A 17,940-nucleotide genomic window follows, 5' to 3' on the forward strand; every position below is an offset into this window, starting at 1 on the left:
GTGCTGAAGGTCATGAGGTGGAGTCAAGAATAGCCTGGTCTATATAGAAGGACACTGTCTCAAAAATAAACAAACAAAAGATGCACACTGTTGGGATAATGGTGAAACAGGAAACAGAGCCAAAGAGAGCTTGCTTAGCAGTTATGGGGTAGAGGGCCAAGCTTCCCAGATGCAGATACAGTTGTGAGATGGCTCTGGACAGAAAGGCTCTAACCACCATGCCCTACAAACCTGAGTTTGATTCCCAGAACTAAGATAGTGGAAGAAAAAAATCAATACCCACAAGACGTCCCCTGACCTCTGCATGCATGCTGTGGTATATGCACATGTGCTGGACACGGACACACACACACACACACACACACACACACACACACACACACAGAGTAAATGAATAAATGTGAGGAATATTGCAGGTGTAGATGAGATAATGCAGATGGTGTAGTATGGTGGCTTAAGGACAGGGGGTGTAAGAGCAGCTGACAAAGTTGGGCAAGTCACCTGACTGCTAGGATCCAGCGTTCCTCCGGGGAACACTACTTCTGGGAATTGTAAGGAGCAGAATACGTGTGCCTCAGCAGTGAGGCTGGGCCAGAGTTGGCGTGCACATTCTGCTAGGGCAGACTTCCGGAATATCCCCTCCCTCCTTTATGACTGGTGTGTGTGGAATGACATGCTCTGAAATGGGAAACTCCACTTGTCTCCGTCTTTCTTTATAAACAGGATCAGGGCTGGAAGGGTTGGACTGTGACCTTCAGCAGAAAAACCCCAAAGCCTGTGGCTGCTAAGCAGGTGGCAGGAGCCTTTTCAACTCCCTCTGAGAAAGTCACAAACACGTCCCTGCACCTGGGTAGTCTTCCCAGCCTCCCAGAGCTCCCCAATGGGGACAGAATCTGTATTCACCTCCACAGTCCAGTGCCCCAGCTCCCCCAGCTCTCCCCTTCCTCGGCACCTGGCCAGCACTGTTCTGTTTAGAGTGGCACCAGCGTTTCTACGGTTATGTTTGTGCATCTCTGACATCCTGTCAGGCCTTCTAAATGCAATGTCTGGTGGTCCCTGTGCTCTCCCTGGCTACCAACAACTGAACAGCTTTCTTACCATGCTGGTGACAGTGTTGCCCACATTTTCAAGTGGTTTCTTCCTAACCCTGCATATCACATAAACCTTGCATTATTTTCTCTCTATTATTAGATTTACTGTTGTCATGTTCTTATTTATTCATTTGTGTGTGTGTGTGTGTGTGTGTGTGTGTGTGTGTGTGTGTGTGTGTGTGTACCTGAGCACAGACATCCTGAAGGCATGGGGATGGATTCTCCTGGAGCTGAAGGTAGAGGTATTTAGAAGCCTCATGACATGTGTGCTGGGAACCCAACTCAGGCCTTCTGCAAGAGCAAAAAGCACTCTCAATTGCTGAGATATTATTATTATTATTGTCATTATTGTTATCATTATATTTTTCTTTTATTTTTGAAATTATAATTACATCATTTCCTCTTTCCCTTTCCCACATCTAAACCAGCAGTTCTCAATTGTGGATCTCAACCTCCTTTCATAGGAGTTGCCTAAAACAATCTGAAATACCAGATATTTACATTACAGTTCATAACAGTAGCAAAATTACAGCAATGAAGCAGCAATGAAAATAATTTTATAGTTGGGGGGTCACCACAACATGAACTGTATTAAAGGGTCACAGCGTCAGGAAGGTTGGGGACCACCGCTCTAAGCCCTCCCATGTACCCTGACCCCTCTTCCCTCTTTTAAACTCATGGCCTCTTATTTCATTAATTGTTGTTCCATGAGTGTGTGTCTGTGTATGTGTGTGGGTATGAATTCAGTCACTCTCAGAGTCTAGAAGAAGCCATTGGATCCCCTTGAGCTGCTACAGTTACAGGTACTTGTGTACAGCTTGACATGGGTGCTTGGAACCAAACTCAGGTCTTGGAGCAAACACGCTATACTCTATACATGTGGGTTATGTGGGTTATTTTCATTTATGTCATCGTCGTCGTCGTCGTCGTCGTCGTCGTCGTTGTTGTCATTGTCTCCTCCTCCTTCTCCCTTCATCATCCCCTCCCCCTCTGTTTTTTGAGACAGGTCACACTATTTGGTGCGTGGTGGTCATGGAACTCACTACATAGACTAGGTTAGCCTTGAACTCACAGACTGCCTGCCTCTGCTTCTGAGTGCTTGGATCAAAGGTGTGTACCCATACCCAGCCCTCATTCATGTGATTTTTTTTTTAACTCTTTCTTTCATGCAAAGTCATAAAAGTCATTCAGGCCTTAAGTGTACCATTCAGCCAGTTTGAATACAAGTGAAAACACTGAATTTCTGCCAGAAATTTCCTTTTGCTGACACCCCCCCCCCCCCCCGGGAACACCTCTCTCTGGCCTCACTACAGCCAGCAGCTGTGGAACAACCTGGCAGCTAGGCTGGGCTAGAACCAAGGGAGGCCAGAGATGCCCTCCTCCTGTGTCTGTCTCTCAGCACGGTGGAGATTTGTCTGTATTGTGTTTACAAATACCATTTGAGTTGTTGAGCTGCCTATGTCTCTATGAATATCCCACACATTGATTCTGTCTGTGATTAGAAATCTAAAATATTTGCCATTTTTAGTTGTGGATAAAGACAGTGTGAATGATTGTGCACAGAGCTCTGTGGAGACGTGTTCACCACAAGTATATACCTAAGGGTAGAATTATTAAATCAAAACTTAGTCCTAACTCTAACTTTAAAAAAAAAAAGTCTACCCAGAGGCTGGAGAGGTGGCTTAGCAGTTAAGAGCACGTATTGATCTTCCAGGGAACCTCAGTTTGGTTCCCAGCACCCACACAGCAGCTCACAACCATCTCTAACTCCAGTTTCAGGGGGACCTGACACCCTCTTCTGGACTAGACAGGCACTGCACTCATAGGGTGCACATACATACACCAACACAAAACACTCATACACATAAAATAAAAACGGTAAATGCACCCCAGTCTTGAGTACATCAAACGCCTCCAGTGCTGTTTGAGGGTCTGAGCTCCCCAACTTCAGTGTTTGCAGTGTGGACAACACCGGTGTCATCGATCTTGATTTGTATTTGTAGGTAACTGTAACGTTGACCGCTTTTCTCATATTCTGACTGGTCATTACTTTTCAAAGTGTCTATTTATTAATGGATACACAAGTAATCAGGAATAGCTTCTCTGTTGATGAATTTTGATTTAAAATTTTAATTGTTTACTTATTTGTGGTACTAGGAATTAAACCCTTATTCTGTTTTATGGTTTGTTTGCTTTGTTTCTTCCCATTGGAAGTGCTGTGAATGCTGTGGGGCAAGCACTCCCCTCAGTGCTACTTCAGACTACTCAGTGCCTGCAGATCCAGAGCCTGGAGCCTCCACCACTGAGACTCACATCCAGCCCAACTCTGATGCATATATCTTAGTTTCTATGTGTGCTCACATGCAATACCACAGCATGCCTGGTGGAGGTCAGGGGACTGGTTTTTGGAGTCCCCCTCCCTCTCTCCCTCCCTCTCTCTTCCTCTCTCTCTCTCCCTCTCTCTCCCTCCCTCTCCCTTCCTCTCTCTCTCTCTCTCTCTCTCTGTCTCCTCTCTCTTACACAGAAGTAACTATATCTCACCAGCCCCCCAATTCTGTTCTTGTTTGTTGGTTGGTTTGTTTGTTTTCCAAAATAGGGTTTCCCTATGTAGTTTTGGTGCCTGTCCTGGATCTCACTCTGTAGACCAGGCTGGCCTCGAACTCATAGAGGTCCACCTGTCTCTGCCTCCTGAATACTGGGATTAAAGGCATGCACCACCACCGCCTGGCTATTTTTTAATGCCCAGAACATGATGTTGGTTTTCCCCCAGTAGCATGTACTGTGTTGTGAAGATGTTCTTTGGAGGTGTGGGCATCATTGATAATGAACACAACAGTTCTGATAATGGTAGGCAGGCTTTTGGTTTTCAGCAGCCTTTGTCTGGAAGTCACTGTGTTGTCGTTTAGAAAGCTGCTTAGGCCAACTTCCCTCTTGCAGGGAATCAGAGACATCTGGGCACATTTCACAGCACAGTTGGCAGCAGCAGGGACAGTGGCCTTTGTTTGCTCTGGTTCTTCTTGAAGCCTAAATGTCTCACACTCTGCAGCTCCCCATCTGCAGAAGAATGCAAAGTAGAATGCAAACCGAGGGCCCTCGTCTGGTCTGTTTTGTGTCATATGGAAAATATGGAAATTGCCGCTACTGGTTGTGTGAACCATCTGTGGAAATAAGTTTGCAGTTGGGATGCGTCATCAAAGACGGGCCTTAGAGATGATGTTACCCTTGCTCACATCCTATCTGCAGCACATACTGGGCTGGTAGCGCTGAGGGAATCCTGAGCTTGTGTTTATGAAGCTATATGAACTTGAAAGGCCCTATGGAGACTTCTGGAAGCATTGGCCACTCTTTGTAAGCTGGGAGGATAGGTCTGTGTCTCCCTACACTGAGCACAGTTTCACAAAGCTAAGAGGTCTCCAGGGCCTGGTGGCTCACAACCATAACCCCAGCATTGAGAGCCTGAGGGAAGAGTGTCTTCAGTTTGGGGCCATGCTGGGCTACACAGTATTCCAGGCCAGCCTGAGCTATGAAGCAAGACCCTGCCCCTGCCAGAGATGGTTCCGTTGATTAAGTGCTTGCTTTGCAAGTGTGGGGACTGGAGTCCAAGCCCAGGAACTTCCGGTATAAAAGCGTGACATGGTCATGCACATCTGTAATTCAAGCAGAGATGGGGACAAGTCAGAAATGAAGGACACGAGCTGGGAGGAGACCAGTGGAGGGTGCTGGGTGCGGGGAGGTTGGAGGAAGGGACGGGGTAAAAGGATCCCACCAGTTTGTACACCAGCTAATGCAGCCAAACTGGTGAGGTCCAGGTTCAATGAGAGAACATGTCTCAAAAGCTCAGGTGGAGAGTGATTCAGAAAGACAGTGTTGTTCTCTGGTTTCTGCCTGTGCGCATGTGTCCTTACTCTAAGTGGGTTTATTTTCCTATTCTTGGTTATGATTCAAAGAGTATTGAGCTATCAACTAACATATTCCTGTGTAAAGAGTTGAATAGGTATTTTCCCCACTTTCCATCATTTGAGGGATAAAGCTTTAAGATTCACTGGAAAACAGTTTTTAGCTGTCAGGTATATAGGTTTTGGGCATTAGAAAGATGACTTTTGTTTTATATTGCTTTGGGTTTTTTTTTTTTTTTTTTGGATGATTTGGGTTTTCTGTTTTTTTCTTTTTCTTTTTGGCTTTTTGAGACAGGGTTTCTCTGTGTAGTTCTGGCTGTCCCAGAACTCTCCATATAGACCAGGCTAGCCTAGAACTCAAGAGCTCCATCTGCCTCTGCCTCCCGAGTGCTGGGATTAAAGTCGTGCTTTTTGAGTTGGGGTCTCCCTATGTAGCCCAGGCTGGCCTGGAACTTGTCATCCACCTGCCTCAGCCTCTCAAGTGCTCGGATTACAGGTGTGCACCTCCACAACAAATAAGGAGGACATTGTTTTTTTACTTATTTGTGTTTCTGTATGTGTGAGTGTTTTGACTACACGTATGTCTATGCCTGGTGCCCACAGAGGCAAAAGAGAACATCAGATCCCTGGAACTGAGTTACAGATGGTTGTGAGCAGCCACGTGGGCGCTGGGACCAAACCTGGGTCCTCTGTAAGAGCAGTGAGTGCTCTTAACCACTGAGCATCTCTCCAGCCCTAGAAAGGCATTTTTAATTTCAGAGGCAGTATGTTGAAGTGAGCACTCTCCTGAAGTCTGAACTTAGCTTCGTAGTTTAGAGTCATGGCCTCTATTCTGTGGGTTTCAATGTTCTCACAGTCCAGCTCTACCTAGAACCCCCAATTCCCGGCTCCATCAGAGGCGTAACAGGAAATCTCCACAGTGGTAGGAGTTTGGATGAAACGATGTCTATAGCAGTTTTGTTCTGTGTTGTATTTCCACACATGAGATGGAATCCGAGCATCACACACACTTGTCAATGGTAGGCAAGTGTTCTACCACTGAGCTACATCCCAGTCTCTGATTTTCTATTTTCCTTTAAAGTTTTTAAAAGTGTGTGTGTGTGTGTGTGTGTGTGTGTGTGTGTGTGTGTGTGTGTGTGTGAGAGAGAGAGAGAGAGAGAGAGAGAGAGAGAGAGAGAGAGAGAGAGAGAGAGATCTGTTTTCTTCAATCTCTTCTCCAACTCATTGTTTGAGACAAGTCTTTCATTGAACCAGGAGCTCCCAGTTTGGCCCACAAGCCCCAGTGATCCCCTGAACTGCCCCCAGCACTTGGATTACAGTGTGCACCACCACACCCACCTTTGTGTATGGATGCTGGGGATCTGAACTCAGGTTCTCATGCCTGAGAGGCAAGTATTTTCCTGATGGAGCCGCCTCTCCAGCCTTGAATAGGCTGTAGGGCTTATTTCCCTTTTTCTTTGATTTGTTAAACTTTTAAACTGTTCATTTCTTAAAATACTTATAAATTCTTAAATTAAAAAATTATCCTGTGTGTATGAGTATTTTGTTTACATGTATGTATGTGTGCCTTGTGCCTGAGGCCTCCAGAAGAGGGCACTGGGTCCGTTGGACCTGAAGTTGCAGTTGGAAGTGTTGGGTAGCTGCTAGGAACTGAACCCAGGTCTTCTAGAGGAGCAGTAGGTACACTTAACCACTGATTCAGGATTAATTCATTCCTATGTGTGTCTGAATGGGTGTATGCACATGTGTGGACACTTGGAGCCCAGGAGAGGGTACTGGACCCTCAGAGCTGGCATTAAAGGTGTTTGTGGGATGTCCGGCTTCCTACCCGCCTGCTGGCATCTGAGTTCCAGTCCTCATGTTTTCATAATAAGTGTTCTTAACCGCTAAAACATCTCTCAACTCCACTCTGATGCTACCCTAAAGTAGACTGCATCTTTTTCCATTATGAAGCTTGGGGAATCTCCTCGTTAGTTCATAAAGGAAGAGCCTAAGGGAAGAGCAAATTTGCCACAGGAGGGCAGAGGTAGAAGAAGAAAGAAAAGGTGATATTTGCATATAGCTCTTTCAGGGCACATAATATAAATATAAACAAGATATAGACACCTTGAAGCCAAAAAAGAAATCATATAAATTAGGTAAAGCACCTAAAAGTACCCCTGCAGTACACTGAGCTTGAAAGATCTCCATGCCCAAAGAAGCCTGGACACGTGTGGTGTGCATATGTCTATAGCCAGTCCTCTGGTGGCCAGAGGATCAAAAATTCAAGGCTAGTTTAACCATCCCCAAAACAGGGGCGTTTTCAGTATTAGTTATGGTTGGCAGATGCCATCCTGTTGAATTAAGGCCACAATTTTCTGACTATATATGTTTTAACTTTTTAGAAACTTACATTTATATGTGTGTGTATACCTGTGGCTGTACATAGTGAGAACAACTTGTGGGAGTCAGTTCTCTCCTTCCACCGTCTGGGTTCCAGGGTTCCAAGTCATCAGCCTTGACCGCAAGTGCCTTTACCATAGATCCGTCTCAGCCACTCCCTAAAGATTTAATAGATGCTATTGTGGCCTCTGGGAGTCCCCACAGACTCCTTCGTTCTCTACGCAAGGGTTTCAGTGTCAAGCCATCCAGCTCCCATTCAAGTTTTGGATTTTACTTCTAGATTAAATAATGAGGAAAATACAATGGGAGGTTTGTAGTTACCAGTGTGTTCCCTTAAAGAATAGTAATGGAAACTGGTCACTTTCAGCCACCTGAGGCTGTGGGCATGCTCCAAGGCCTGGGGTGTCTTGTGCTTCTGATTGTATTCTGTCTTTCAATATACTCCACCATTGTCTCTCAACAGGGCTTTTTAGATGAGGAGTCTCCTCACTGTGATCCCCCGTCCTGCACAGAGAGGCATAGACTTCTTCAGGGGAAATTGGTAAGCATGAGATTTGTGTTTTGTTTTTAATTACTTAGGTAACGGCTGTGATTCAGCTATTATATAAAAATAAAAATGTAAAAAAAAATAATAAAATAAAAAAAATAAAAATGTAGTTCAAACCAGGCATGGTGATTGCACCTCTTATCTCAGCATTCAGGAGGCAGAACCAGGCTAATCTCTGTGAGTTCGAGGACAGCCCAATTTATATAGTGTGCTCTAGGCCAGCCAGGGCTAAATAGTGAGAGTCTGTATCAAAACAAAAGTACCCTAAACTATGCAGAAAAGAAAGGAAGAAATACAGGGGCTGGAGAGGTGGCTCAGGGCTTAGGAGCACTGGCTATTTTTCCAGAGGACCTGGGTTTGAGTCCCGGTACCCACATGGCAGTTCACAACCATCTATAACTCCATTTCCAAGGGATCCAATACCTTCTTCTAACCTCCTTGGGTATTGTACTCCCATGGTACATAGATATAAATGCAGGCAAAATACCCACATACAAAAAAAACAATAATTAAAAAAAATCACTCAGTATGTATGAAAAAGTTGAGAAATCTAAATATGCTACTTATCTACAAAATATTACCAGACAAGCAATGGATTCTTTCTTTTTTTCCTTCTTAATTATACCATCTAATATAAGAGGTAGTGATACGGCCTTTTGCTTACAGAACCATGAGGCATTATGTAGCTGGGCTTGCCCCTCACTCCCACCCCCTTCCCTAAAGCCTTGTTTCTAAGTGGGATTGTGTGGGCTTGGTGACGTGTGAGCATTCTGTTAGCTGCTACCACTGGATCTGTTTGTGAGTGCGTGGGATTGAACCTCGGGGGCCTCATGCACATTGGCAAAGGCTGTACCTTTGAGCCATATCTCCAGTCTTCTTACTTTCTATTTTGAGACAGAGTCACACTGAGTTGCCCAGACTGGCCCTGCACCCACTTTGTGGCCCAGGCGAATCTTGAACTTGAGATGTTCCTGCCTCTGCCTCCCAAGTATTACGACTCAGCCTGCACTGGGCCAGGCTTGAATAAGCATCAGATTTGCTTCTGTGCTGAGGCTCTGGATAGAAGTCTGAAAGCTCTGCTCTGTAACATCCTCACTTGGGACCAGTCACATCCTGTCTACTTTTTTCTTTGAAATTTTGTTTTTATTTTTATTTTATGTGTGTGGTGCTTTGCCTGCATGTATGTCTGTACACTACATGTGTGCAGTACCCACAGAAGCCAGAAGAGGGCGTTGGATCCCTGGGCACCTGAGTTATAGATGGTTGTGGATCACCATGTTGGTGCTGGGGACCAAAAACTGGGTCCTCTGCAGGAGTAGCTGGTGCTCTGCTCAACTTCCTCTGCCACTTGTCTATTGTTTTCTTTTCTTTTTTTTTTTTTTAAGTATTTTTATTAATTGAGAATTTCATGTGATATATTTTGGCCATATTCATAGCCCTCCAAACTCCTCTCAGATCCACCCCCACTCTAACTTCACTAACTTCATCTTTGTCCTACCCTGGCCCCGCCCCTCCCCTGCCCTACCCCTGTCCCGCCACGCCCCACCCCGCCCCCACCCCTGCCCCAGTCCCGTCCTGGCCCCGCCCCTACCATCATGAGTCTTGTCTTAAACTGAGGGAATAATCTTGAGAACTGCGGGGTGGCGCTTTCCTTTAGACAGCTAATAATGCTGGTTTTCTGTTCAGAAGCAGTCCTGCCACCAACCACAGCGGGGGCAAAAAGGAAGCGCCCATCAGGTACCCCTGACCCGGAAAGACTCCTGCCAGTGTGCGCCTCTGCTAAGTGAGTGTGGACACGCCCCTCCCCACTCCTGCCCACTCGTAGGTGGGGAGGGGTTTCTTGAGAGAGACAATAATTAATAACAATATCTGTCTAGGGAGATATATTGGATATTTGTCTATGGATCAATTAATACACACCTGAACATCCACTCTATACCGGGCACCATTACATATAATTAAGAACAAATCCTAAAATAACAAGACCTGAGTCCAGAAAACATTCCACAGAAGATGGGAGAAAGTGTGTGTGGGGGGGGCGGGGGGGCATGCTGAAATAATTCGGATGGTTGGAGTGTGGACAGAAAACCAGGACTCTGAAGAGAAGGCAGAACACGCAAGCTTCGTCTTCATTTGTGGAGCCAAAGCTTAGGGTGCATTTAGAGGAGTCAGCAGGAAATGAAGGGAAACCGGTGAGGTGGGGACCTGGGGCTGATCTGAACAGCCAGGCCAAAGGTAAAAGGACAGCATCCTGAGAACAGCTGGGCGCCAGGCAGCACCCCGCTGCCTGTGTGTGATGGCGGACAGAGGCTAGTGTGCTCTGGAAGGACGGGGGTTGCTGTGGTTGTCAAGGCAAACTTAAGAAGAAGCATAAAGCAAGTGGTTTGTGAATCATGAAACCAGAGGAGGAGCAGCCCCTACCGATGTGATGTCGGGCTAGACCGGGGCTTTAAACCAGTTTGTTTTATTAACTGAAACCTTCAGCAACACACTACCCTGTGGTAGAACCATGGCTGCATCCCGTGTTCTACTGTGCCTGATGACTTCATTAGTCCTCACCACGGCCCCACAGGGTGACGCTAGTGTATTTCCCATCTTACTGTATTGACTTTTGTGGACTGGAGACAGAACATGCTGAATGATGTGCCACCACCAAACTGTTTGCCTGGCTCCTGCCCATTTTATTTTTCATTAAAAATTTATTTTATTTTATTTTATTTTATTTTATTTTATTTTATTTTATTTTATTTGTATGATTGTAAATGCACTACATGTGTGCCTGGTGCCCATGGAGACCAGAAGAAGGCATCAGATCCCTCCAGAACTGGACTTACAGATCGTGAGCCAGGGCTGCTGGGAGCCCAACCTAGGGGCTGCAAGAGCACCATGTCTCCTGCCTACAGTTCTCCTTTTAAAGATGAAGAAACAGGGAACATCAGACATAGTCTGCCTGAGATCGTGTGTCCCTTTACATATAAGTGTATTAGGGCTCTGAGTGAAGACGTTAATTTATCTACAAACACACCACCTGCATGAGGCAAAGCTAGGATTTGAACCAAAATCTCCAAAATTTGAACCAAAATTTGAACATGGTCTCCATGGCGACTCTTCAGCACCACTGCTGACACAGACAAGCGGCCACAGATGGCCCAAGAATGAGAGGCCACAGCTGTGCTCTAGTAAAACCTCGCTATGAAAGCAGGCCACTGACTGAGATGCCTGCTGGCTGCGGATTGTGGACCTGGTAGTGGCTCGGTGGGCAAAGGTTTTCTGTCCTCTTCCCCATGCCCCAGTTCATTTTGTTGTTGTTTGTCGGTTTTTAAATAAACATTGGATATTTCTACCTCCACATAACTAGGATAAAATGTTAACAGAATCAGATTGATTTCACTTTTTCAGACACGATGCACTCAATCGCTTAGGTGAGAAAGAGTTTCATCTTTAACACAATTTGAATGGGAAGTTCACCTCTACCCTCATTCCTTCCTGCAACAGATGCCTTGTGTCTTGAGGGCCTTACAGCAATTCCAAGGCTAGAACTGGCATCTGTCTCATGTGTCAAAAAGCCAGCCCATGCTCCGAGTGAAAGACCCCCGCAGCAGGAGGCAGATGGAGCGTTGGATGTGACAAGACCACCCCAGTAAGTTAACCACAGCTGTCCTGTCCCACCTTCTATATTTTATCTGATATTATTATCTCTTGGCTGTTTTTTGATGGAGTTCCTCCAGCTCTCTGAGGAGTCACAGTTTAGAAGCCAGAGACTGCTTTTGACTTTCAGGAGACAGCTTTGCAGAGCACACTACGTTTTTACTGCTAAGTTAACTGAGATGAGTCACGGACATTGTTCGTGTCCGCTGCCCTGCACCCCAGTTGCAAGCCTCAGTTGTCCTCACCTGCGCTTTAAAGTCAAAAGACCGATCTCTAGAACACACCTGAGTATCAGCAGGGTTGGCAGGATTAGCTCCCCAGTGAGAGTCCTTTCTGCTCCTAGGTGGAGGAAACAAGGCTTTGAATTGCAAATGTCACATTTTAATTTTTGGTTAGCTTTTCTGTGCTTAGTAACTTCTCTCTGAAGGAGGTAGAGGCTTCCTGCTTGACTAGAAATTGCCTGGCCTGGGGGAGGGGTGCTGGGAACTATGTCATAGTTCGGATCCTGCTAATTTGCAGCTTTTCACCTGCAGAAGGCCACTCTTTTCTCACCACCAGGTGTCCACTCCCCACAGGAGGCTCCATCTTGGGACCAGAACTTCTAGATCACACCAGGATGAACGAGGACCTTAGCGTGGAAGTGAGTATGAATGAAGATCTGTTTTGTTTTCAGCACTACCGTGTGCTGGTCCTCTTTGGAGGCTGTTTCTCCTTCCTGTCCTTCTTTATAAGAAATATTATGGGACATCCTAGAACTCATGTACATAAGAAATATCCAACTTTGAAGCCAGGAAGTTAAAATTCAACCATTTGGGTTATGGGCTGGAGATAGTTCACTGGTTAAGAGCACAGGATGCTCTCACAGGTGACCTGGGTTCAATTCCCAGCACTCATATGATGGCTTACAACCATCCCTAACTCCAGTTCCAGGAAATGTGGCACACTCTTCTGGCCTCTGTGGTGCACATACACACAGGCAGGCAAAACACCCACACACATAAACAAATCTAAAATAGAAATAAGAACAAGCTTTGGGTTGAATGACTAAGGGAGAGTTGGGTGGAGTGTGTTGAAGTTTGTGTTATAGCTTGTTTTTGTTACTTAAGTTTGCTAATGCGTTAATAAATCTCGGATGGCAATGACTTTCCAGGAACTGAGATCAGGACTAGGTAGTCTGAGGCATTGGCTCCTTATCAAAGAGTACACATGGCCAAAGGCAGGTGCTGATGGCACTCCTCTAAAGATGACAGTGGCGTGAACCACTTCAGGAAGGTCTTATGTAATCACCCCAGGCCACTGGATGTACTTAGTGTGCCTTCCTTGTGTTCAGCATTTGCCCATCCATCATTCTTCACTCTCACACCAAGCAACTGGTTGCCTTTTTAGATGCAGTCACAGAATTGAGAAATGACATACCATTAGAACACTTGGCCACTCCCTCACCCGCCCCATGCCCACATTTAGTCCTCTGTCCCCACATTCTGTCCCTAGGCAACCAGCAACCTTCTTTCTCTAGAGACATTTCTCTCGCTCGCTCATGGAAGTCTCTTGTACAGGGAATCAGACACTGTTTGGCCTCTTGGGCCTGACCGCTTCTGATGAGCATCAGATTGGCAGGTTTAGTCCACACCAGGTCCTCACCCCCGCTGTGTGGTGTCTCCTTTCTTCCTCACTGGCTCACCGACATTTGAGTAGTTCCTTGGCCTGTTGGGAACAATGCGTCTGTGAATACTGGTGCATAAGTTTTTGTACAAACTGTTTGAAGTGCTTTTGTGTGTAGATAGACCCACAAGTACAATTGCTGCATCTCGTGTGGTACCCTCATGTTTAATGTCTTGGTGACCTACAGAACAGATTCCATGGCCTGTACTGTTTTACTTAGCCACCATCAGCATCTGAGGATTCTAATTTCTCTACGTTATCACCAACACCGTGTGACTGTAGCCAGCTCAGAGAATGCAAAGTGTGAGCCTGAAGGTTTGGATTTGCATTTCTCTAATGAATAATCTTTGCATGTGCCTGTGGGACATTCTATTTTCAATGTAAATATGTCTCCTGAGGTCAGAGGCCCACTTTTAAAACTAGTTCTTCTTTCTCTACTCACTTTTAAGAGTTGTTTTAATTCTTCCTGTTAAGTGCATGCATCTACTTTTATAAATTTTATATAATTTCTGATACATAATTATCTATTTTTTATATTTAATAATTTATACATGACTTCTGTTTATTGGCACCCATCTTACTGAGAAGCTAAGGACAAGAGAGAAAAGGGACACTATTCCCCTTTGCTATTACTTAGCGTTCTTCTGAAGTTTTAATACAGGAAGTTGACCTTAGCCACTTACAGGATGTTTGGTTGTTAGTAATTTCCCTTTTACCGGGCGCTAATTTCACAACGAAGAGGGAAGAAGCAGTGTGAGCTGGTCATCAGGCACAGTGCAGGAAAGCATTTCCACGTGCCGAGGTAACCCTCTCCACCTGCCAGAGTGGCCAAGGAGACGCCTGGAGTTGAGGGAGTTAAACCACTTGAAGATGACTCAACTCAGCTTCCTAGCTTCAAAGGACCTGGGCTTTCAGCGTCCCCTCTTAGCACACTGAGTTCAGGCGCTTCCTTCGTGCCAGTCACTCATGGCTGGACGGAAGGTGGCCTGAGAGCTAAGAGATCTGCCTTGTGCACTTGACAGGATCTGGCCATCCATTCCATGGATGAGTTGTTCACCTGTGATCTTGACACCACTTAGAAATAGGAGTCCCCAGAACCACAGTAGAAATGTCTTCCAGCATGCTGCTGGAAGAATGTCTGGGTCCCCTGCAGAGGCTCACACTACCTTCTTAGAACCCCAGGAAGCTGTCTTAGTCCGTCAGCGGTACAGTGGCCTCAACTACCGGTTCTCCACACTGTCACCCAGGTTTCTATTCTCCACACATGCTCTACAGCCTAAGATTGCCATCTCCTCCACCTCTCCCCACCTTGTCCTCTGAACAGTCCCCCAAAGCCCCCCTTCACCCGCCACCCCACCTCTGAGCATTTCATGGTAAGCTCTGATTCTTAGTGTTCTCACGAATAATGAGTACAGGGATTAAAATAAGCACAAAATAAACAGGAGCAGAGCCCATAATCCATGTTCGTCCAAGTACACAATGACAATGGCCTTTCCCTGACCCCTGGCTGTAAGCCATGGATTTCTGTCCATCTCTACAACCTTATGATGAACTTCTTGCCTCACACCCGGGTTCTTCTGTCACTTGTCACACCTGCGTTTCTACCTTTATTCTCCCAGCATTGCATTGTGGTTACCTGTACCTCAGCCAACCACGAGGGTGTACTGTCATGGTAAATCACGCAGCCCCGTCTGGGGCATTCCCCTAGAACACTGGTGTTTCTCCATTTGTCAAAATTCTGTTCGGTTGCCAAGGCTGGTTTCAAAAACCAATTGCTTCACAAGCCTTCTGTGGTGACACAAAATGTTGGTGCTCCCAAATCTCCGCTTCTCAAGGGAGAGATTGCTCACAATTAGGGGTTCAAGGGCAGGTTTCCCTGGGCTACCTAGAGTGTGCTCCAGAAAAGCCAACCCATGGGCAAGGGCCCTTCCTTTTTCTGAATTCTTGTACCCCCTTTTTGAGGCCTCAGTAACTCATTTTAAAATTGAAATTAATTAGATTTTTAAACATTTTTTTCAAGTGGGGAGGTGCATGTACCACAGTACATGAGTGGGGGTCAGAGGGCAATTTGCAAGAGTTGATTCTCTCCTACCACGTGGGTCCAGAGACCAAACTCGGGTCGTAGGCTAGGCAGCGGGCTTCTTACCTGCTGCACCACCTGCTAATCCTGACTGGATAATTTTTAGAAGACTCCTATGGTTCACATTGCCTAGAACTCACTGTCGGCTTAGACTATCCAAAGACTTTGATCCTCCTGCCTCAGCCTTGGGAGTGCTGAGATTCTAAGTGTGCACCACCTCACCAGACTCAAGGCCCCAGGAACTGTGGTCTCTCTTTCCTGTCAGCTATATTCTGGCCACGCTGTGGTCATTCACTGTATTTATTTATTTATCTGTTTTGAGGGTGGTGGTGGTGACTGCGCACTCATGTCACGGCAGCATGTGGAAGTGAGTCATTTCTCTCCATCCACTGTGGGTCCCAGGGACTGCTGTCAGGTCGTCAGGCTTGGCAGCAGGCACCTTTACCTGCTGAGCAATCTTGCTGGCCTCAGTTTCCTATTTTTGTCCTGTATCAGGCAATAAACTTGGTGGAAAGCGTTAGATGGGGACACAGAAGCAGTTTGTCCCTTAAAAAGAACATGAGGTCTCCATCATAGACACCAACAGGATTTTGGTATGTTGATCCTCTTCCCAGGAGCTCCCCAGGTCCAGGCTTTCTGAGGAAAGTGTAATCAACCCTGTCTAGAGTTCTCAGCTCACCTGAGGCTTGGGGGTTGTTAGCCCTGTAGAGAGGATCCTTCTTTGGTCACTAATCAGTGTGTAGCCGACAACCCGAGTAGATGAAGTCTTGGTCTTGTCCTCCCGAGTGTCCACTCTGACATTACTTCAGGCTGGAACACCAATGGTGGGGGGGGGGGGGGTCAGCCAGGTCGCTGTGCTGAGACTCACATTCCTAAAGTCTCAGGATTCATTTCCTAGTTCTCTTCACATCCTCAGTGGAAGCTCTGTTCTTTCATTTCAAATTCTATCATAATACAGGATGAAATTGAGCACTGGTGTTCGTGAGAAGGTCTTTGAGTAGGTGAAGGAGTCAGGCAAGGAGGGAGTCCCAAGGGGTGTCCTGTAGGGCTTGGGCACCCTCTGTGGAACGTTCTTAGGAGAACAGAACTTGCTTAGGGACCCATGAGAGAAGCAGAGAGAGATTATACTAAAGCACTTTGAAGGAAATGTGTTTCCCGGGATTCCACAGCAACATGGGGGTGGCTTAGTGTGTGAGAAAACAGATGAGAGGAGGCTGGATGACATGTATGGCTGTTGAAATCACATGATGAGTACAGGAAAGCTCATCCTCCTGTCTACTCATTGATTAATTTTTAGCCGCATGGAATGAGGTTTGGAATTGAGCAGGCTGGCCATGCATTAGCTGTGGGAACTGGTACATGTGTCTGTATCTGTCTGAATTTGTGTCCCCTGTGAAAGGGGGTGTTACTCTGCAAGGTCTTGTGAGTATCTACATGCATACATACAAACACACTCCTCTATGTGTATTACATATGTACCTGCACGTATGTGTCTACACAGCTAAGTGCCTGCCTACTGGCTCATGGAAACAAAGTAGACAGAGGGAAAACAGTGGTACCCTGTGACCACTGCTGATGAGCAGGGAAGCATCTCTATCCCTGGGTCCTCTGACTGGCATCTCCAGGGGAGTCACCAGAACTCAGACCTTTCAGGTCTGTTGGCTTCAGGTGGACGTAAAGCTTTTTGTTGAGTAAGGTGGTTTCTTTCCCATACATCTTTGAACTCATTGCCTGTTGGCCACACTGCCCAAGCCTGTCCGCGCCTCAGCCTGTGCCAGCCCCTTTCCTCTGTCAGCAACAGACCGTTGTGCACTCGGGTGTTCTCAGAGGGTGCCCTGCTGGCACAGCGTGAGTGGCATTTCCAGATGCGCAGGCTCCACTGCTTCCTCCACAGGCTGTGTCCACCTCCTTAGGGTCCTCCTGGTCACAGTGGCTTCTCTCTGAGCAACAGCTCCTCCTCTGCCTGCCTGCCTGCCTCTCCTCAGCCATGGCCTTCTCCCCGGGGCTGAAGAGTAGGCAGCTGCTCTCTGAGAACCTTGCAAACCTGGGTACACGCTGGGTGCTTGTTCCTCCCCTGAATGTCCAGGAATTAGGGAGTTCCATGATGGAACACTTGGGAGGCTGAAACAGGAAGGGTGGACTGAATGCGAGGCCAGCCTGGGCTACATAGTAAGACCCTGCCTCAAAACAAAACAAAACAACTGAGGCTCCCTTCTTCCTCTGGTCTCTGATATGAGCCTACAAAATACCTGGTAACATATATGGATTTGCTGGTTCATCTTAAAGATTTTTGAAAATTCTATGTGTATGGGTGTTTTGCTGCTTGTATATATGTATACCACATGTATGTAGTGCCCAAAGACAGCAATGAATCCCTTGGGACTGGAATCACATACAGCTGTGAGCCACTATGTGGGTCCTGGGAATCGAACACAGGTCTTTTGCAAGAGCATCTTGTGCTCTTAATCACAGAGCTGTCTCTCCAGCCCCTCAAGATTTACACCAGGTGTGTGTGTGTGTGTGTGTATATGTGTGTGTGTGTGTGTCCGTCCGTGTGTGTGTGTCCATGTCCCACCGTATATGTGGGTACTAGCAGAGGCCAGAAGAGGGACCTCCTCTGGATCTAGAGTTTTA

At 46.4% G+C, this 17,940-nt stretch overlaps 1 protein-coding gene across 5 annotated transcripts in view; it reads left to right on the forward strand.

The window, feature by feature from the left end:
- Irag2 (inositol 1,4,5-triphosphate receptor associated 2) overlaps positions 1–17,940 on the forward strand; it is a 58,980-nt gene that overhangs the window by 7,507 nt on the left and 33,533 nt on the right. Inside the window, exons 2-5 of one of the 5 annotated variants that reach the window (XM_076568286.1) lie at positions 7,833–7,910; positions 9,603–9,699; positions 11,412–11,556; positions 12,123–12,204. In XM_076568286.1, coding sequence (XP_076424401.1) covers positions 12,181–12,204 — 24 coding nt within the window. In that variant the 5' untranslated portion in view covers positions 7,833–7,910; positions 9,603–9,699; positions 11,412–11,556; positions 12,123–12,180. The remainder of the gene's footprint in view (positions 1–7,832; positions 7,911–9,602; positions 9,700–11,411; positions 11,557–12,122; positions 12,205–17,940) is intronic. The other 4 variants (XM_076568287.1, XM_076568288.1, XM_076568292.1 and 1 more) reach the window with 4 other exon arrangements.

Source organism: Peromyscus maniculatus, chromosome 3, assembly GCF_049852395.1.
Source record: "Peromyscus maniculatus bairdii isolate BWxNUB_F1_BW_parent chromosome 3, HU_Pman_BW_mat_3.1, whole genome shotgun sequence".
NCBI lineage: Eukaryota > Metazoa > Chordata > Mammalia > Rodentia > Cricetidae > Peromyscus > Peromyscus maniculatus.